General features: G+C 48.1%; 1 protein-coding gene across 1 annotated transcript in view; it reads right to left on the bottom strand.

Moving 5' to 3' along the window:
• The window catches only part of EEPD1 (endonuclease/exonuclease/phosphatase family domain containing 1), a 67,766-nt gene extending 54,990 nt beyond the window's left edge, over nt 1-12,776 (bottom strand). Inside the window, exon 1 of the mRNA XM_084280528.1 lies at nt 11,601-12,776. Coding sequence (XP_084136654.1) covers nt 11,601-12,454 — 854 coding nt within the window. The 5' untranslated portion in view covers nt 12,455-12,776. The remainder of the gene's footprint in view (nt 1-11,600) is intronic.
• Between the last annotated feature and the right edge of the window lie 8,686 nt (nt 12,777-21,462).

The raw sequence follows: 21,462 nt of genomic DNA, 5'->3' as shown, positions 1-21,462 counted from the left end.
GTAGCAGGGAGGTTGGAACTCTACAATCCTTGGGGTCCCTTCCAACCCAGACCATTCTATGATTCTATGATTTTTTAACTGCCCAGAAAGAGGCTTCAGCAGAGGAGAAAGAAATGCTGCAGCACACCTTGGAACAAGAAGCCTGTGATAGAATGACTTTGGGGGGGAATACCACAGGTGACCCAAGGAAACTGAAGACCTCAACCTCGTAAGTGGGAGATGATACCATCCGACCTTCACGGTATGCAAGCAAAGGCTTAATCAAAATGTACTTGCAGTAACTGGAAGAGCTTGAGATGTGGTAAGACAATTTAAAAGCCAAGCCAGTGGAAAAGGCTTTAGGTTAGGTGAGACTGGAGAGAAGACAAGGAAGTGGGTCACACAGAGTTTAAGAGATCAAGCTTTGAAGGTCAGGTCAAAGAAAGGCAGTTTTTGTCAGGCAACTTCCTTTCAACTCACAGACTACATACAGGAATCTGCCAATCTTCTTAGTCTCAGTTTCCTTTTGCCAAATTCGGGTGCACAGATATGCAATGTAGAGGATCACCTTTGTCCTTGCACAGAGCTCCTTAAAAAAGCTGCTGTTCTCTATACACACAGATGAAGTCAAAAACGGAAGCAGCAGCAAGTGAAACCACAACCAAGTCCAATTGGTCTTGGTTTAAAACAAGAAATGGGAAACACCGCATGCTTAGAGGTGGCTTTTGCTGGTGCAGCACAACCTTCATCTACAGGCAACGTTTCTGGGTTTTTTACTGCCAACAGCTCTGCACGAACGTTCTCCAGATATCTACTACATCCACAAACTCCTGTCTCAGTTCTGTCCAACCCCTGAAACTTTACATTGTCCTTTAAGCCATGGCTTCCTTTTCTGTGTCACTACTTTGCACCAGAGGACTCAGAAGCAACTAAAACAAGAAACTCTGGGAGGTTTTTTGATAACCAAAGAATTAGCTTTACAAAGACGTCCCTGTGAGATGCATTGGAAATAAGGCTGAACTATCTGCCAGCAGTACCAAGCCCTTCACCCTCACCCAAGCCACATCCTGCTCATTACTCAATGCCATGTTTTTGGGAGGGCAGCCAGTGCAGAGGACAGCAGGCAGCTCTGGTAGCGCAGTCCCCGTTGCTTATGAAAGGGGACTGTAAACACAGAAAGAGATAAGGGGAAGAGCTGTGCAAAGAACTACCAGGAAGATATAGTTAGACAGTTAGATAGCAAAAAAATTGCCCTACCATTGCTGCCAAAATCATAGGTAAACTTGGGTTCACTAGCATAAAGGTTGCAAAGGTACCACTGTTGCATTTTCCTGCCAATAACATTTATTTTCACACTTAATTCAGCAGTGGCTCTGATGTTTCATATGTGGTGGGGATCTCATGCAGACAGAGTGTAATTCCTTTCCTGTGTATCACGAAACCAGCACGTGTCTCACCCCAATCACCCCCACGCATCACAAGAGGGGACCAACTCCAAGACTTCCCTAAGGTGGCCTTCATGCATGTGGACCTCATCACTGCCTCCAGCAGAATAGCTATAGCTGCCTATGTTAGCTTAAGATCATAAAATCATAGAATATCCTGAGCTGGAAGGGACCCATAAGGATCATCAAGTCCAACTCCTGGCTCCACACAGGGCCAGCCAAGTCAGAGCACATGACTGAGGGCATCGTCCAGATGGCATCGTCCAGACGCTTCTTGAACTCACTCAGGCTGGGTGCTGTTGGTATTACCACTGGAAAATTGTTGCCTTGTTTAAAACACAAACTGTTTTAAATCATGTAATGTGGGTTCTTCCCAGCTCAGACTACCCCCCTTGACAGGAGTTCACGCTTTTCCATTATCTTGTCTACTTAGGAGACAAAAAATGGTTAGTAAGACAGTAACTTTATATACTACAACAATAACAAACCTATGGAACTAACTCTGCTTGCATAAAAGCAACAAACTCGCCTCTCTTATTTTTCAATACCAAATCAGAGTGAGTTCTGCCACAACACCCTGCAACCCAGCGGCATTAAGCTAGAGCCGCGCTCGGTCTTTTTTGCTTAAATGCAATAAATAAAGAAACCAAACACAAGGTTTCTAAGCTAACATACCCCGCTGCACTGGATATTAACCGCAGCCTGGCAGAAGCTAGCAGAGCCCAGGCGAGGGAGGGCACTGACCGGCAGTTACCCTGAGCAAGGATGGAGCAAGCCCTCCTCAGCGGCCAGCGGGACAGTGTCTGCGCCTCCGCACCCGCAGGCCTGCGGCGGACAGGCCCACAAGGAAGCAGAAAGGGAAGAAAAAAAGAAAGAGAGACAGAGCTATAAATATAAAAGGAGTCGAAGCATAAGCCCAAAAGCAGCAGAACTCTTTATGCTGAAGCCGGGAGAGGTTTATGCTTCCCCCTCCTGTCCTCCCCCACCTTATTAAGCAAAGGGCACAGTGGTTTTGCAGGATTGGCAGTGTCACGAGCGCCAGGGATTTAGGGCAGGAAGGCCACCGCCGCCGCACTGCGCGGCAAAAGCCGTGCTGATCAATTAGCTGTTCAGTAACCCATGAAAACCCCGTTCAGCTGCGAACAGCTGTTGTAGCTAAATTTGCACAGGAGCTCGAGCACCTTACCTGAAACACCTATAAAAACACAGGAAAAAAGAAATAAATAACAGCCACGCAGAAGGAAAAGGAAATTTTCCAATTTTTCATCCGTAAACCTACGTCATGAACTGCTCCCAGGAATAGCTGTGCCCTCGGGGATGTTCCCCACAAAGAACAGGAGGGTATCCCTGTGCTCTCCCCTCTGCACTCTGACAGACTCACAGACAGGTCAGACAGCCCATAGAGCCGGACAAATGGACAGGAGGTGCCAGGCTCCACCAGACAGAGAGACTCCCAACCCAGACAGCTCTGCACGTACCCCACTGCAAAACACAGCACCCTTCGCAACCACCCCCCAGTGTTTCTGCCTACCCTTAGCGTACAGGACAACATCATCCCAAGTTTCTTTTTCCATAAGAATCTTTTATTTTAAATTCTATTTTTGTACACAGTTCAACTTCTGGAGCAGCCACACACCTCGGGCACAAGGAGAGTAAATGTGTTTCTTTTACTCACCGGCCTCTAACAATTTTACCACAGGCACCGAAAAATAACAGCTCGGCACTGACGCCGGGCTCCTGCCTGCACAAATCCCCCCGGAAACAGGGATAGAAAGGAGGTCAGCAGCACTGATCCTCCCTGCCAGTGACCCAGCAGTTTAAAACTGCTTGTGCCATTTGAAAAATGCCACACAGCTTGCCCAGGACACAGATATGCTGTGCATCCTGAGGGTGAGAAATCACTTCCCAACAGAAAGCACTTTTGTTACCACAGCTATATACTCCCTTCACTATCTGCTGTTCATACGATGCTCACCTCACTGTTAGTACCTTACAGGGTATTTCAGGACCCACCATGAATCACCCAGGCCAGAGACTGGGGAGGCAACCAGCCCAAAGCAGGGTGGGAAGCACACCCAGACATCCAACATCTCACCCTCCCTTCAGCAAAGCCACCAAGTACTTTAATTCTCTGAAAAATCGATGAGGATCCTGGCTATTACGCAAACAAAGCAGAGCCCCTCATGTAAAATAATTAAATTTTTAAAAAATCTGGAAGTGAAGAACTTTCTGAGTTCCTATTTTTAAGCACTGTTATTAATTATGTGCCAGGGTTCTTGTCTCCATCCCCACACCATATAATAGTGTGGAGAAATTACTGCGGCGGGCTGTAATTATTTCGATGAGGACGCCGTGCCTCTGTCTGTCAGCTTACACCTGCACCACAGTGGAGAACAATGTGACTTAAAAATACGTTACATGCACACTGTAATCTGTGTCACATCCAGGGTTTTTTTCCTACTCATCCAGCCAAGCCTCAAAATCATTATTTGGGCAAGACTCTCAGAGAAATGCTAATTAGAGACTGAAGATGCAGGGTCCTCCTAACAACGCAGCTGTAGGAATCACTCTGAAGCCAAACTCCAGCAAGAAGGGTGCAGCCAAATCTGTAAAAATCAGATGTTTTCTTAAATGTCCCTCTTTAACACAGCCAGAGACCCATGCTGACAGCAAGCCAGGCCAGCACTTGGTTGCAGAAACAGTGTTTTCCTCCAGTTAAGAGGGACTGAGTTTCCACTCACAGCTTCTCAGAAACTTGGGAGTATTTCAATCCCATGTTTGTAGTCCCTTGCTTTCTTTCCTGTTAAGAGCAGCATCATTATCTTTTGCCTTCAGGAATGAGCCTATTGCTCTTCCTAAAGCCAAAGGTAGAAAACCACCCTTCCTGCAGCTGTACTGTGAGCTCCCAAACCTCAGAAGAATCACAGAGCATTAAAGATTGCTGTTAACAGGACGGAGCCCTCTGCATAGACACCCAGTCTGTCTTCTACAGTTGGGTGGTACAAACTTTCTGAGAAGTCTAGCAGGATGAGGTTTCAGCCTTGTGACCTCTGCTCGTAATTCTGGAGCAGACAGTAAAGCATCACTTACTAATTCACCAATTCATCACCATAAATCAGCCAACCCATTTAACCTCTGTGTGTGGAACACAGCAAACCCTGAAGGATCTGCAGGAGTAAGCTGGCAGCCACGGGGTTACCGAAATACCTGCAACATGAATCCAGTGACACGAAATAAATGCGCAGAAGAGCCCAGAAGGCAAGGATTGAAGCGACACCACCACTAAGTGCTGCCAGATGTATCAAGTATACATGTGGGGAGGTAAAAAAGAAAACCCTAAAATGAACACATGCTTTTGCCACCGCTCGGTTTCACTTCAGTCGGGCTTTGCAGCATGAGTAGCAGTGGCAGGGTATGCTCATTATTTTTAAAAAGAGAAAAATAAGGTTTATTTTGTACAGATAAACTGGCCTTTAACTAGACAATTTTTACAGTCACATACCTTAAAGTAGATAAAAGTTAGATACAGGCTCTTGGATGTTCAAGGAATACACTGAGGCAGCTGTTCAAAGTCAACAAGATGCTGAGATCTTCCTTTACAGGAGAAAATTCCTGGGAAGGTTACTCAGGGGTGATTCCAAGGGCCTGTCCTACATTCCTCCGTCATGTCTGAGGGAGGAAAGCTGAAGGGGGCAGGGGGGAGCTGTAGCAAACCCACCAGATCCACAGCTACGGTCAGAGACCAAGCAGGATCAGAAATCATGGCATCCACCTCTGAGATCTCCAGCAGAGCGCGTGGCTCCAGATGCCTTCTCCAAGAGTCTGAACAGGGGGATGGTGCACACCTTTCATGAGCTTGCTCCAAGTCTACCCACTGCTTTTAATCTCTCCTGCCAAGATTCCGGAGCTGCAGAGTATCTTGAGCAAGTGACCCACCTCCTGCAGGAGGCAGAGGCAGTGCGCATACGGAATGTGCCAGGTACAGTGATGGAGCTCAGGGTTCTCACCTGAGAAGATCGGTCTGCTTTCCCCTGCCAGATGGTATGCTGAGGGCAACTTCAGTCTCACACTGGTCTCCAGAGAGTAAAATACTTTTGATCTCGTACAGATGGAGTCCAACACCTCCTCCCCAAAACAGTGGGGAAGAATAATCATCAAATACAACAGATCTTCCATCACCCCATTATTACTAGGGTTTTTAATCCTCAGAGGTATTAGAAGGTGCAAATTAACGTTGGCCTTACATGCATTTGTATTTCTATTGCTCATAAAAATCCCTTTGTGAAGTGCATGTAGAAGATATCATCTAACAATTCATTTTTTTCTCAAGTTTTTCCTGAAGTCACAGAAGGCAGGATTTCCTCCCTATTACATAAGGAGAAGAGGGGGTATTTGTTCTTTTGCGGTTTGAGACTTATTAGCATGGTCAGGTTACTCAAGCCAGGCCCTCTTTCCTGATCCTTTCTTGCAGGGGAATTATTCTTGGCAAGGCTCCAGCCTAGCTTTAATCCAGGGAAGAAAAAGAAAAGAAAAAAACCCCCACCACCTATGAGCAGCTGTATAAAGAAAGAGACATAAAACAGACACACCTCGGGGCTTCATGGGGCCACCAAGAGCTGCAGAAACAGAGTAAAAATAACAATTACAAGCTGGCATTGAGCCTTCAAAGCATGCAAGTACAACCATCCCTACTACTACATTACACTGCTGTGAGAAACACAAGAAGTGACACCGTCTGTTTGGGGGTATCTGTGTGTGTCTCTGTGCAATCCCTTTCCATTGTCTTCATGGGAATACACAGCTACAAGCCAGCAGGCAAAGTACCACACCGCACCCCTTCCCAACCAGACCACCAAGCACCCATAGTAACTAATTGTCTCTTGTAAACATCATATCACCTCTAAATCCAGACTATGAGGTTGGACATGAAAGCAAAAGCCCCAGACTATTTAATGCAGGGGAGCGATAGGAATGTGCTGCTTCTGCCTCCAGCACCTACTGCAGGGAGCTGGGTGAGATGTTTTTCTCCTCACATCCTTGTGCATAGAAGGGGGCTGTTCTGGACATACCCTGGGTGACTGCTTCCCTAGGACACTTACCTAGGATAGGTAGGCCTAAGAAAAAGAGCTTCCAAGTATGGTGGCACAGTCAGGCCACCCACATGCCCCCCAGGAGGCAATTCTGCCCTGAGGTTTACTACTTATCCGACTCCCAGAAGGTACAACAATTTGTGTCTCTGAGCCACAGAAATTGAGGGCAACCTCTTACCTTTGGGAGATCTCTGTGCTTGTATCTAGCCAAAGTGAAAACAGCTAACAGGCTACAAAGCTGGGGGAGGAAGGGACTGACATGTTCTGAAAGGGTAAGCACAGAAGCTTGTGTGCAAGATACTAAGCCAAGAACAGGAAAAAAAAAAAAAAAAAGAATTAATCAGTGCGAGTACAAACCTTGTATTGGTACTTGTATTCGTTACTCTAGGGTACAGCACAGAGCTGTGACAGGGGAGGTTTAGGCTGGATATTAGGAAGAGGTTCTTTACTGAGAGGGTGGTTAGGCACTGGAACAGGCTTCCCAGGGAAGGGGTCACTGCATGCAGCCTGACTGAGTTCAAGAAGCGTCTGGACGATGCCCTCAGTCACGTGCTCTGACTTGGCTGGCCTTGTGTAGAGCCAGGAGTTGGACTTGATGATCCTCATGTGTCCCAGCTTCCAGCTCAGGGTATTCTGCAATTCTATGATTTTTTTTTTTTTTTTTTTTTTGCCATATAGTTGCACTGCCCAGCTCTTTTCTAATGATCAGTGGACCCCAAAAAAAAATAATCACCAGGTCTTCACAAAACTACTGCTCAGTATTACAAAGCATAATGAAAATCAGTTGGAAAACATCTGCTGCAAACCACACTGGTAACACAACTGACCACTGCCCTTGGCTACTAGCAAAGCTTTCAATCAAGCAATTAAACTAGAGGATGCACCTTTAGCGTGCTCGGTGTAGCCGACGGTGTTGCACATGCTCGCATCACACTTCTTGATACAGCCAGTCCAGCCAGCACTCCAACACATAACAGCTGGAGAGAGCAATCAGGGGGTATCATGGGAGTGTCAAACTCGGTTTATGGCCAGGAGTGCCAGGCCTGAGGCAGATATGGATGAGCAATGGGAAGGAGTGCCTTTCCTATGGACCATGGGTATGGGATGGCTCTGGGGTACCTCCAACCACCTTGGCTAGAGGAGACGTCTCCACTGGGGCTGCTTACCCTCCCCATAAAGGCAGCAAGCATTGTCATCTGAACTTGCTTGCTATTTCTATCATGCTACCCTAACCCCACCTTTTTCTTTTCTTTTGGGGTTTTTTTTTTGATTTTTTTTTTTGGTGATAAACTAGTAGTTTCTTCATTTCCCCCCCACAGCCGCCAAGAATGGCAAGGACATGGTGGTCAGCTGGAGGGGATGACCTACATCCTCAGAGATGGGCCAGCTCTGATCCCTTGTCAGCAAATCCCAGATTTGACAACCACACCTGCAAGAAACACTGCAGGTTTGGGCAAACTCACCCCACATTTGATACCTTAATCCAATTCCATGTCACGCTTGCCTCCACATTCATCACTTTAATCCCTTCTAAAATTACCCTCTAGGCCTCCGAATGAAGATACCTCCTTCCTCCACTCCAAACACTGTGACAAACATAGATCCTTGTAACATGAGAAAGAGGGTGAGGACTTTGTTGTATTTCATTATTTTTGTACCAGAGCAATGAATTTCAAAATAGCTCAGCAGCAGTAGTCATCCTTACTGATTTGGTACGCATTCTCTTTGCTGCTCTTCGAAACTTAGCACTTGTGGGCACAAGCGTGAAGTTTCTGAGTTGGCTTTTTCCCTCCCTCCCCCCCTTCAGCAGATTACTCTGTGTGATGACATTTTCTAGCTTTTTGTTTGTTTTGAATGAAGGCACGGCCCTCTTTCCTTCCTGCACAACTGTTCCCTCAGTGTAAAGGCTACGCAGGGCTGGAAGACAGGAGGACCTCCACCTTCTTGCCTCTCCTAGAAACGAACAGTAATTTTCCCCATTGCTAATGCCTGAAGAAACAATCCCAAAAAGCCTTAAAGCCACTTGCTATGAGCTAGTAATGAAAAAACCCTACCAAACTCCAAAACAGCCTCCAAACCAACCTTTCAACCAGCATGAATGCTCCCAAGTTCTCAAATTAAGATTCTTCATACAGCTTTAACACAGTCTTCTTGACTTGCTGTGCTTTATTGCCGGATGTAAAAAGCGAGGTGAGGCAGATCCTCCAAGAGGAATACTGCAACAAGACAGCACTCCAGCTCCTGAGACCACCCTGGACCATGAGGGACCAGCACACAGGAGTACACTTATCTACATGAGGGCGACCATGCACAAAGAACATCAGCAAGCAGGTGCCCATGGGCACAGCCTGGGAGCACGCCTGCCTACTGTCCGACTATAGAGTCTTCAGACCCCACTGGGCAAACTGCTTGGGTCGTAGCTGGAGACTTCAGCAACACATGTGAAGAGACCTGCTGAGCAGGCAGAGCGCCTTGAAAACTGACCCCATGGATTTCATGACGCCAAAGGGCCAGTAAGCCCCATGAAGAGGTGCATTCTCGCTTACAGAAGCAAGAGATTAATTTCTCCAGCTGATTATCAACCGAAGTTGATTTACCTGGGCAAAGATCAGTCTGCAAGGCATTTTATCAGTTCCCAGGGTACATGACTGGGGCCGAGAGGGAGATCACAGAGTTTGCACGCAGAAAGAAGGCAGTTTCTAGTCTCAGCTGAGGCTGTTTTACAGCTGCAAAGCTCCACTAACCTCAGCAATGCCAGCACAAGCAAGAGGAAATTCCTCCCTGAGGTGCTGAGTATGACGTTTCCCAACATATACTTTTTTCCTGCATTGTGTTGATTTTTTTTTTTTAATCCTGTTCCCACATTTATTTTCCCAGGAAAGTTTAGCAGGCTTGTCTGTGGATGCAAATTACTCTCATTTCTTTCCAGCTTCTCATGTTATCACAAATAAGATCAAGTACAGAAAACAATTGCACCCTGCTTGCCTCTGTGTGATTGATAAGTGCAGCAAACCAGAACAAAACCAGAAGACTCACATCAAGCTCTTCTAAACTTCAAAGTATCAGAGAGACCTTTCACACCACCCGGTTCAACCAGACACCTCTTTGCTAAGCTGGATGGAAACAAAGTGCCATACAGATTTAGAGCAAAAATAAACTGCTAGGGCCACACTCTAGTACTGGGCTGACTCAGGCTTATTTTATAAGTAATTTTCTCTGACTAGTTTTTTTAATAGGTGGACTGGTTTGGGGTTTTGGGGGGAAGAGGGGAGTTGTTTTCTTCTTCCCCCCAAAAAATGCTGAAGATGCAGAACTGACACTTTACTGGAAAAACCCACATTATTTATATATATACACAAAGTAAATGAAAATAAATCAAAGTCTTTTTTTTTTTCCTAAAATTGGATTATTATAAGAATGCTGAGACTAGTGATAAGTCAGAGACGTTTCTTTCCTCAGCAGGTCAACGCTCAACCCCACCAGACCTCACCCTAAGCTCCGCTCCAGCCAACCAACTGCTCATGAAAGAACAAGAGCAGCGGTAAAGGGGGAAGCACGGGATACCTGAACTAATGGAGCAGTTGAAGAATACTGAAAGACATTAGGCTGAAGCCATCTGCATAACATCTGAATATCCCTGCTGGGCTATCATCTCTATTTTGGCTATCAAACAGCATTGGCTGGGAGATGACAGATGTTTCCTACGCAGGAGCATCAGGCTCCCAAGCAGTGCACAGCAGAGGTATCCTGGACCACGAATACTGTACCGCAGTGCAGGACACCAAATCACTGTCACCATCTTTCTTGTGTGCCTCACCTCCGCAATCACACCGACCAGAGCCGTTATTCAGCATATTACTGAGAAAGGACAGAGCTCTTGGCACTACAGAGGTAACAGATCGTCAGCACTTTCCCTGCCCACAGCGTCCCTTTTGCAGAAGTCCAAGTGTTCCCTGCCCCTATTCATTTCCAGCTGGAATTCTGAATGGCAGACAGAGAGAAAAGTTAGTTTCCTGATACTGTAAGCTAAATGCCAGGTCATCTGGGACAGATTTCACACATAGAAAGGACAGGGCAAGAGTTATTTCAAACGCCTTACTGCCTTCTTACATTTCTGTATCAAGAAGAAGGTTCAGCAGGAGACACATCCCCAGCGTTGTTGCCAGATTACCTTACAAAACAAACAAACAAGATTCAGGTCTCAGCTCCTCAGCCATTAACACCAGAAGTACCATCCCACTTGACCACATCACAAATAGACCTTGCTCCATGTCCCACCAGCTCTGAAATGAGGGGGCCTGCCTGGCAGAGGGCCAGCACAGCCTCCCCAGGCAGCTGCCTCATGTCCTGCATCCCCAAGGATGAGCAGTCTCTCCAGCTCAGCAGATGCCCCGTGACCGCTTGTTAATGAGCGGCATCACCCTCCTGGAGCAAGCCACGGCATTCCATGCTTATTACACAGCTCAAACCATCCTGACTGTGCTCTCAAAAGTTATTGCTTTGAGGAGTAGATCCGAGAGAGACGGCTACAGTGCAAACACTACAGTGCAAACACAGGTTAAAGAGGTCATCACCCAAGTAAGACTTTCTGGAGAAGAGTCACTGGAAGTCCTCAGCTTGGCAACTCTGAGAGAAGCGGGTGTAGCACTGCATCCTGCCTCCCCAAGCAATAGTAAGATGCTCTGGGGAACACCGTAAGAAACAGGGTACGTGCAGAGCTGCCCTTTCCCCACTATTGCCCACCCACTTCTTGTGCCTTGTTCAAAAGCCTCCTGACAGAGAAACAACCATTAACAGGCCCAAAACAACTGGCCATAACAGCTCAGTCTTTCCACATAGATGCATGTAAACACACACATACAGCCTCAGGAGGTCCACCACCCTTCAAGGACTACAGAGGCTTCATCAGGGAACAGTCACTATGCCCCAGCATGAAGACACCACAGGGGCTCCACGCAAGAAGTGAAAAACATTTAATAATTTCAGGAAGGAGCAAGTCCCAGTAGGATCACAACAGGACTCTGGAGTGACATTAACCTACAACCCTGCGTGGAGCCGGGCCTACAGGCCAGGTGCTGCCTCTTACCTGTTCTCCAGCAGCGTCATGCACACAACCTCCCGCACGCCCGGGTTGTTGGCTTTCTCGATGGAGCAGCTCTGCAGGTTCCAGGTAGCCACCCTCAGCACAGGTCTGCCGTCTCTCACCCCGCCAAACATCTCCACAGAAGGGCGAGTGGATATGATCTGGGTTGGACCCCCAGGAGGAAAGTCCAAGTCCTCGCTCTGGAGGCTGAGGGAAGTGGGGCTGGGGTGAGGCTTGGCCGTGAAGTTGAGGCCACCGTTGGTGTTCGTTGAAGGGGGACGTGACCGCTCTGCAAAAATCTGATGCCTGATTTTATCCAGAAAGGAGGAATTGATGCAGTCCATCCTCACCAGGTCCTCAATACTTTTGAAGGGACCATGCTCTTTCCTGTAGTCCACAATACTGTTGGCGATCTTCTCCGTGATGCCACGGATGCTCATCAGCTGGGCCGGGGTGGCGGTGTTAATGTTGATCTTGGTGGCGGAAAGGTGGTGCTCAGAGGCCGGGTCCTTGCACTGGGAGCTGGGCGAGTGCTGCGCCGAGCTGCCCTTGCTGCTCACGCAGATCTCAAACTTCACCTGCTCCAGCTTGGCCGCCCCCACCCCGCTCACCAGCGCCAGGTCCTCCACTTTCTTGAAGCCGCCGATATACTCCCGGTACTCCACGATGTTCTGGGCCACCACCCGGGTGACGCCAGGGAGGGTCATCAGCTCCTCCTCCGTAGCCGTGTTGATGTTGAGCCTCTCCTGGTTGACGAGGATGTTGCTGAAGTTACACGCCGCGCTGAACTTGCGGCTGTGGCACAGGTCCGCCGGGTCCCGGGGGATGGAGCGGTGGCAGCCCAGGCTGCCTCCCATCTCACCGCCTCCGCCGCCGCCGCCGCGCTGCCGGGCCGCCGCCGGAGCCGGGGATACGGGCAAGGGGCGCTGCCGGGGCTGCCCGCCCGCGACTCATGGAACCCCGCGGGAGGCCGGCGACGCCCCGCGGCTCCGCAACAGAGGGCGACGGACCACGGCGGCTGCAGGGCACCCTGCGGACAGACCAGACACGACACGCCCGCTCAGGCGGACCCCGGAGCCCCCGCGGAGGGGCCCCCGCGCCCTTCTTCCTCCCCGCCGCCGCCGCCTTCCTCCGTGGGGGGAAGCGCCACCGCTCCCCCGGCGCTCGAAGGCTGCCGCCGCTGACGCTGCCCACCCAGCCCGCCGCTCCGCGCCCGAGCTCTCACAGCAGCTCTACCGCTGCCCCGCGCCCCGCCGGCGGTAATAGTAGCTCGGCGGGAACTCCCGCCCCCTCGGACGGGTGAGGCGGGGCCGCGCGCCGCCACCACCGCCTCCCGGGGCGTCACTCGCGCCGCTCCCGCCCCCGCCCGGCGGCGGCAGGGACCGGCCGGCTGTGAGGGAGCGGCGGGGCTTCCAGCCTGGGAGCCTGGCTCTGGGTCCGTCCCTAGCGCCGGCGTGAGGCGGGGGAGAACGAGGAGGGACGAGCTCCTTCTTCCCCGCACGGGCACTCGCCCCGAGAAGTGGGGGCCTGGCATGGCGCGGCTGCCGCCTGCCCCCTGGGCACTCACGGGAGGCTTTTCTCGTCCTCCAGGCGAACGGGGCACGGGGGGGCTGAGGTGCTCTCCGCAGTGCTCCCGTCCCTAAGGGGCTTTGGGCTCTCCCCTCCGCAGCTTTGCAGGGCATTAAGTGTGCTTTCACACCTCACAAAAGCTTCACCAGCCGCCTCCGTTAGCTTTCTTTTTTCTTTTTGCTGTTGCAGGTGCTGTGCTTTCATACACATGGGTAAAGACTGCTGTTTGGGGTTGGGGTTTTTGGCATTTTTTAAGTATTTTTTTTTTTCTTCGACATCTTAAGCAACCGTGAGAGTGCTCAACCATCGGCAGCCCCCCGCAGAATGACGCTTTTCGGATCTACCTCAGCCCCATGGCTCCCTGCTCTACTGCGCCTTTAGCCGTTCCCTGAGAGGGAGTACCACCGCCCTGCACCAAAATGGTGGTTGTGTGCCACCCGTGTGCCTGAGCTGGCTTCAGCGTTGTTATTTGTGCCCTGGGAGCCGCGGCAGCCCAACACACCCACATCAGTAAAGCCACCAAAGTATTTGTTCAGCTTCTGCTGCATTGAGGCCCATGCTGCGCTGTCTGCAATGCTATCTGTAGCCAAATTAGCTCGTTTAAAACTAGCTTGACTGTGCCCACACGGGAGTGACTGCAATGTCAATGAATCCAAATTACGATCGGTGGGTGTAACTGAAAGGAAGGGGGAGGAAAACCAAAAGAAAGAGCAACATATGCTTGCAGATGCCCGCTGCACACCCTGATGCCAACGGCACACGTGCATTTCTTTTATCTGGGTGGAATATGGTGCACGTGTATTTCCAACACTGAGACTCTTTGCCAGCCCTCTAATGATATTCAGCTTGTGATGGCAGCACATACATGCATTTTTTTCATGGCAAATCATTGGGGTTGCCCTAAAATAAAAGGTTGAGTTTGTTGAGCTTCTCATGAGAGGAGAATACAGCGTGTGTAAGGGAGTGCAGGCTGCACCCAGCTTTCAGGTTGCACAGGGGCACTGCTGCTTTAATATCTGCGCTAGATACTCCGCTGCAGATCAGACATTTCTCTTCTGTTTGCCTGAGCAACAGAGTTAGCAAATTACCATTACGGGAATGGGTACTGGCTGCATTAGGGTATTGGCTCTCTGCTGGCTGTTGGAGTGGGGAAAGTGCTCGCTTAGGTGATTAAATGCTTCCACGTCTACTGGAAAGTGCTCTGTGCGCTGCGATAACAGCGGCCAATGCAGCAGGAGTCCTGCCGGGCCTAATCCTGCTGGGATGATACCAGCGCAGAGCTGGAAACAATTAACCGCTGAAACGAGTATTCTTTGCGAGGCAATATTATTACCGTAATAGCTCTGCAAGCTGTTATCTCAATGGAGAACGTCCTCTCCTGCTTTCTAATTGTTTCGAATCGATCCAGGCTCATTAAATAAGTTTCGAAGCTGAAAAGCGCCAAAATCCATCTGAGGCATCATCTGCATTGTAGGCAGCACTGGCTTTTCCGTGTTTCAGAGAAAAGGCAGGAGCATCTCCAGGAAGAAAATAACAGATGTCACTTTCGTCCGGCACTTTTTATTACCAGCTACTACTCAACAGTTTTTGAATTTGTGGCACCAAAATAGACAGGTTGCAGCTGAGGAAGTGGAGCTCAGAGGGGTGCAATGAGTGTCCCGTCTCTTTATCCAGAGTATGACCCATGCTAGTGTGAGGTGCAGAGGGCAGAAGGTGGCTTATTAGCCACTTTGGTATTATTTATTTAATTTTGTTTGGTCAATACTGTGAAAATCATAGTGACACGGAGCTTACTGAGCTCTGAGTCAAATTTTGGCAGGGCTCTGTATTTTGGGGGTAATGCCCAAAGATGTGAAAAGGTATAGGTTTGGTTTATATTTTAAAAGGTTAAAAAAAACCCCAATGAACAAAACATGAGTTGGCTGGCTTGACATCAGTGTTGGGCAATCCATTAACAGGAGAAAGCTAAAAACGGGGTGCAGTCAGTAAATGATTGAAAAAACAATGGCGAAATTATCGACAGCCAGTGTAGGCAACAGAAAAATAAATCTTGCAAAACCCAGGTAGATACTAGATTTTTATCTTCCACCCAATCCCAAGCTCAGTCTATTTAAATTTATTCAAGAAGCAATTGATCTTGGCCTGCTGCTGCTCACTGGCTGGCACATAGCCTCTCCTGGGCTGCGCAGCACCTAACGTGGCAAGTGGCCACAGATCCTGGATTCCTGGATCTCTGTCAGCCCCAACAGGTTAGAGGGCTCTGAGACGCCGTGGGTGGCTTATTCCTCAGGATCCACAGCTCACTGTCTACTGAGCAGCTGGCTGCCTGCCAGGGCTGGCTTAAAAACCTCTCAGCGAAGGTGAAATTGAGTTTTGCTGCTCCGAGGGTGCAAATTCGGGGAGGACCTCAAAGGGCTAGGCAGGTCTCCGCAGTGAGAGGAGAGGGGAGGATGCCTGCAAAAGGCCCCTTGGGAACAGCCGTCGTGCAGTGTTTTTGTGTATCACTGGGTAGCGTTATGAAGCAAGCAGCTAGGGAATAGGAGTTTTATCACTGCCCAGCAGCCATTTGTTGAACATGGACATGCTTTGTCACCATCTAGAGCCCTCCTAGGCTGAACAACTCACACGCCATACCCCATAGCAGCCAGTAAAACAGGTTCTTGGGCACCTGAGAGGCAGCAGGACAAGCTGCCAGCCACATGAGAAGTGAGAAATTCAGGGGTAACGATGGTGTCATATGCTTGCGAGCTCTAGAGGTCTCAAACTCCTCTTCCCTGCAGGAATTGTACAAAGAGAAGAGGACAAAACAACTTCTGCCACAGGAAGGAGGTTCTGCAGCCCTTGAATGCTTATGCAATGCTTAAGGAGGATATGGAAATGCTTGAACCCATGGCAACAGAGTGGATGCCAGCACTGCTGAGCAACATCTTTTCCACTACTGACCAACATCTTTTCCCTTAACTCATGAAAGAATCAGCCTAGAGGCCACTATATTCTCAGCTTTTAAAGATGATCTTCAAAAAATCTATTTTCATATTTTCCAAGATGCACCATCTACATTGCAGACTCTAAACAAATAAACTGTTTCACAAGGGCTAGAAGGAGCCAGGAGATGTTCCTTATCAGACCACCACAGAGATAGGATGAGGGGGAATGGTTTAAAGTGGAAGGGGGTAGATGTAGGCTGGATATTAGGAAGAAATTTTTCACTACGAGGCCGGTGAGGCCCTGGCACAGGCTGCCCAGAGAAGTTGTGGATGCCCCTCCCTGGAGGTGTTCAAGGTCAGGTTGGATGGGGCCTTGAGCAGCCTGGGTTGGTGAAAGGTGTCCCTTTGGAACTTGATGATCTTTAAGGTCCCTTACAACCCAGACCTTTCTGTGAGTCTGTGAGAGTTTGCCTTCAGTTTTCAGGCAGCAATTGCAATTCCTACCAGCCCACCATGTGACAGCAGCACCTACTCCAGCTCTCGCTTACACACACACTGGGATGTGTGGGTTTGGTCCTGAGGAGCAGGTAGGTCATCCTCCTGGGGACTGTGTTTTCAGACCTACTGCACTGGGCTTTCAATGGGCAAGGTACTTGAAAAGGCCGCTGATTAACTGCAATGCCAGTATTTTTCTTTAAAGGAGCCATTAAAATAATTGTTTTCCTTCTGAGAGGACATCTTCACTAACAGTTGTAACAGGTGCCTGAGGCAGAAGACAGGCAGTGTTTTTGTGAAGACAAGTAGTAACAAGTAGGAGTGAGGGATTTCATGAGCGGTGGGACTTACAAAGTCTGATTTCTGATGGCTTTTTCCTGTGTTGATTTTCTGATATATAGTAATAAGGCTGAGTATCCATTAGTGTCTAAGGGGGGTCACTAATTTGAATATCTCTGTTCTACATGACAATTTTTGTGACACACGTAGGAACTCTGTATTTTTGAGACATTTAACCGCTGTCAAATTTCCTTGTAATCAGCCCACATGCTAATAAAATCCCTGAGGAAGGAATGATGAGCAGAATAGCAGAGCACATAGTCACATGATATTTTTTTCCTTAGGAATCCGGTGTCTTTGGTATGAGCCCTTTTTCCTGTAAGGCATTTTATATGGCTGCCAGACTTGTTGCGAAAAGATTAAGTGATGTCACGCGGCGCTGGGTTGCCAAGTTACGAGTGTCACATCCTACAGAGAAATACAGTCAGAAGGGTGAGCAGAAGTGACTCATCCTTATATCTTGTTTCATTTTGGTTGGTGTTGGGTCTGAAACCCAGACCTCTCCCTCCCTCAGGAGATCCCAAGCACTGGCCCAACTTTCTCTCATCAGCGTGTGGTGGGACTGCTCATCCTGGAGGGAAATGAGAGGAACACACGCTAGAGAAGATGCACTCTAGCAGAGCTTGGTATGTAGTTTCCAGTTTCCTTAGACAGCAGGGGGCTTTGATCCTCATCCCCCACACCTGAGGTGGCATTTAATTCCCCAGTTACCCTGTGGGTCACAGGGCTGGAAAGGAATTTTAAAAATCTAGTTCTTCATCCCAAGTAGAGTCAGCAAGGCTATGCTTGCAGAAGCTTACCTGCTACCAGGCTTCTGGCAGTGGCATCTCCCAAACTTCTCAGGTGAGAAACAAGGGGTACGGTGTACCTATGTCACAGTTAGTGTTTTCTCTGAGGCCTAGTCTGGCAAGCCTCTAGTAAAAATGCCCACAAATCACTACTTCATGAATTTGGCAGGAGGGAGAGTTAGGATTTGTAACTTGTGAGCTGTCTATGCTTTCACTCTGGGCAAGCTTTTCATGGTTCCACCCAGGAGCAAGCATCAAGTGAATTTTTGTGAAAAAGATACAGCCAATGAAATTTTAGGCATCTCCAGAGACAAGGTAAGCCAACATGCTGGAAAGGGATGTTCAGTATAGCCTTCAGCATTTCACACACCACTTTGGTTATCAACAATTGGACAGCCAGCCTCTCAAACATTGTTTCCCAAATAGACCTCTTACTCTTCAATTCATAGAATGCATTTGATTGGAAGGGGCCTTTAAAGGTCCCTTGCAGTAAGCAAGGACACCTTCACTAGATCAGGTTGCTCAGAGCTTCATCAAGCCTGACCTTGAATGCCTTCAAGGATGGGGTCGCCGAGAATGGGGCCTCCACCATCTCTCTGGGCAACCTGTTCCAGTGTCTCACCACCCTCATAGTGAAGAATTTCTTCCTAATGTCTAACCTAAACCTATCCTGCTCTAGTTTAAAACCTAAAATGTCTTTAGGGGATGGCTCTCGGTGACAGGTAGGGATGTAAAATGCAAGTGAGTCAGCTCACTGATTTATAACAAACCAGGGACTTCACAGGCAGCGCCTTTCATTAGTCCTTTCTAAACATTTGCATTTCAAAAGCCATAGAACTTGTTGATGTTTAGTGCCAGAAATAATGATTTTGAGGCCAATCTCCTGGTTGTTCTGCTGTTTCACCAAATAAATGACTATTTTGCATTATTTGGCATCTGTACCTTACTTGTAGTTATTAGGTTACCTTCTCCTACATGAAGAGTTAAAACATAATTAATTTGCCTGTTAACAAATGTTTAAAAAATGTTTAAAAAATCTATTTCATGTTTACTTTTGACTTTTCCAATAGTTTCATGAACATAAATTAACTAACTCATGCAGGCAGCTGTTTAACTCAAGTTGATTCTGCAGATATTGTAGTAGCCAATGCAGTTCTGCCCAGACTTAAATATTAGTTACAACTTCTACTAATAGGGGGTTTTGCTTTTGGGGTTGGATGATTTCTTTTTTTATAAAAAAAATAAAAGCTCAGTCTCTACGTCTCATTCACACAAACAATTGTGCTTCAGACCCTGAAATTATTCAGAGAGACAAAACCCAGGCTCTTAGTTCTCCTAACTTTCTCAGACGTACGGAGAGGTCAGTCAGGTCTCCGTGTTTTTCACTTGTGCTAAGATTGATTTGTTTCCTGTCTCTGCCCCTTCATGTGTAAACTTCTGTTTGTTAAGAAGAAAATAAACCACAGTCAAATTTTCCCTTAGCCCCAAATTCTCAGAGGAGATCTGCAGAGGACAGAGCTTCAGTATAAAGCCATAGCTCTGCTGAGGATTGGGCCACTGGTTTATGAAACAGTAAGTGTTTTGTTTAAGACTTTTCACCCAAAACATAGCATCTTGCATAAATGAGCATCTCCATACTACTCTCTTGAGAAAATCTGTCTCTCACATTTCAAGTCCTGCACCAACAATTAAAATAGTTTAATGACCTCAGCCACTCCCAGCAGACTTTGAACTTCTCCAAGGAAATCTCCCCAATAAATGACACCTAGCTGCTTAATCACTACAACATCTTCTGTGAAGGCTTGATCTGCTTCCCATAAAGACAGAGTAAGGATGTCCAGAACCACTCAAAAAGGTTCTCCCTTTTGAGCAAGCAGACCTGTGCTGTTCATGTAACTGACTTGCATAGTTCCCCATCTGAAAGAGCCAGGTTTGTTCAAATGAAAGCATAAAGGAGGTCGGAAAACAGGACAGTACAGAGGTCTTCCTCTAGAACCAGGCCCTGTAGGGTGGCTGCTATGGGGACACAGGCGTGCTCGGATCAGCAGAGTCTGAGGGAACCAGCAGAAGAGCATCTGAGCAATACTGGGCCACCAGAGGACAAGCAAGTCCCTAAGCACTAGGAGACGAATACTCCTGGCTTTGATCCCTGGAGAGACCCTGGCACAAATAGGGATTTTTAAATACTTGGAAGATAGTTAGGTGTTCAGAATACCCACCAGCACTGCTTTACCAAACTCACTTTTTTCTTTGGCAGTGCAACTGTCAGAAAACAGAAAAGGTGGTGTCAGAAACACCCAATGAACGACAGAGGGGGTGGAAGCAAGTATACTTACAAAGCTTGTGAGTGGCACTGAGCTGAATGGAGGACCTGCAAGGACCTTGGCAAACAGGATCAAAACTCAAAATCATCTTCAAAGATCAGGGGGAAGTTCCAAAATTGACAAGATGAGTTTTTGTTGAGACCTAGGGCAGAGAAATCTGCAGCATGCAATCAAACTGGGTAATAACTGAGACACAGATGGACAGGAAAGGCTCAACAACATCAACAGGAATCAGCAGGGTGGCCCATTAGGTAGAGACCACGAGCTGTTTCTAGCTGATCTCATGAATCCTAACAACATGATTAGGATGATAGCTATGCAATGATGCAATCACAGTCAAGAACATGACGCTTAGAGCCACCATACTCAAGTACTGATGAATTACTGACAGATGTTGTACAAGTTGCATGAACAAAACAGTTCCCCCCAGGTAAAACCCACAGCCCCAGAAGTGATTACTGGTTTAAGACCAGATCCTACTCCTTGCTTATGTCGAGTAATACATACTCTGACAGACAACCTAATTGGAATCATGGGGACTATGAAGTACTGCTGGACAGGAATAAAGTTTGTGTAGCCTGGGGTGAGGAGTTTGCTTCCTAAATGAAGGGCTTAAGTTACATAAGATGTCAGAGTGCTCTTTTTACTGTACATGACCTTATGGCTGAGGTCACGCCCACAGCTCCAACCCTCGTTTTAGCCAAACATCATCTGCTTTGGAGAGGCTTTTCTGCAGTTTGAAGAGCCGTGAGGAAAAATGACTGGCACCATCTTACACAAGCTTCTGCGTGATGTCAGCAGCACGAGCTCCCTGCGCTCTGCAGGACGTTCGTTCCCATTCACCTGGTGTATTTGTAAGCGTGGCTCAACAGGGAAAACAATACAGCAGATACTGGGTTGCTGTAATTTCTGTGCAAACACTGTTCTGAGTATTGTGGGACTTCTGTTTCTCCTGTGATGGATTCTCAAGACTTTGGTGTGGTTCGCGAACAGCTCCCAGCACCTCCTACTTCAAAACCAGTCTCACTCCGTATCTCGAAATCAGGTTCTAATGCTTCTCCCAAGTGTCCCAAAGCATGCAGTTGATGAATTCTGATTTCATGCTACAGATAGCCATGTCACACACACACATACACACACACCCTTGCCAGTCAGTACATGATCCACATTCTTCCTGTGTTAGTCATGGAGCATGTCTGCCTTTAACCTGTGCAGACAATTATGGGTCACAGGCTGCTCCTCCCATGACTCAGGAGACGTGCCTGTCTCCTGACACTGGAAGGTGCCGTGTGTCCCTGTCCTGCCACCTACCAAGTGACCTCAGGGGATGCTGGTATCTCACCAGCATGACTCCTAAGGCAGGACAGAAGGAAGATGGGACACTCAGCAGGGACAACAAGCTCAGAGAAATGGTTGGATGAAT

This window comes from Gallinula chloropus, assembly GCF_964237585.1.
Source record: "Gallinula chloropus genome assembly, chromosome: 2".
Taxonomy (NCBI): Eukaryota; Metazoa; Chordata; class Aves; order Gruiformes; family Rallidae; genus Gallinula; species Gallinula chloropus.
The sequence above is the reverse complement of the archived record's forward strand: the minus strand, read 5'-3'. Positions and strand labels throughout refer to the sequence as shown.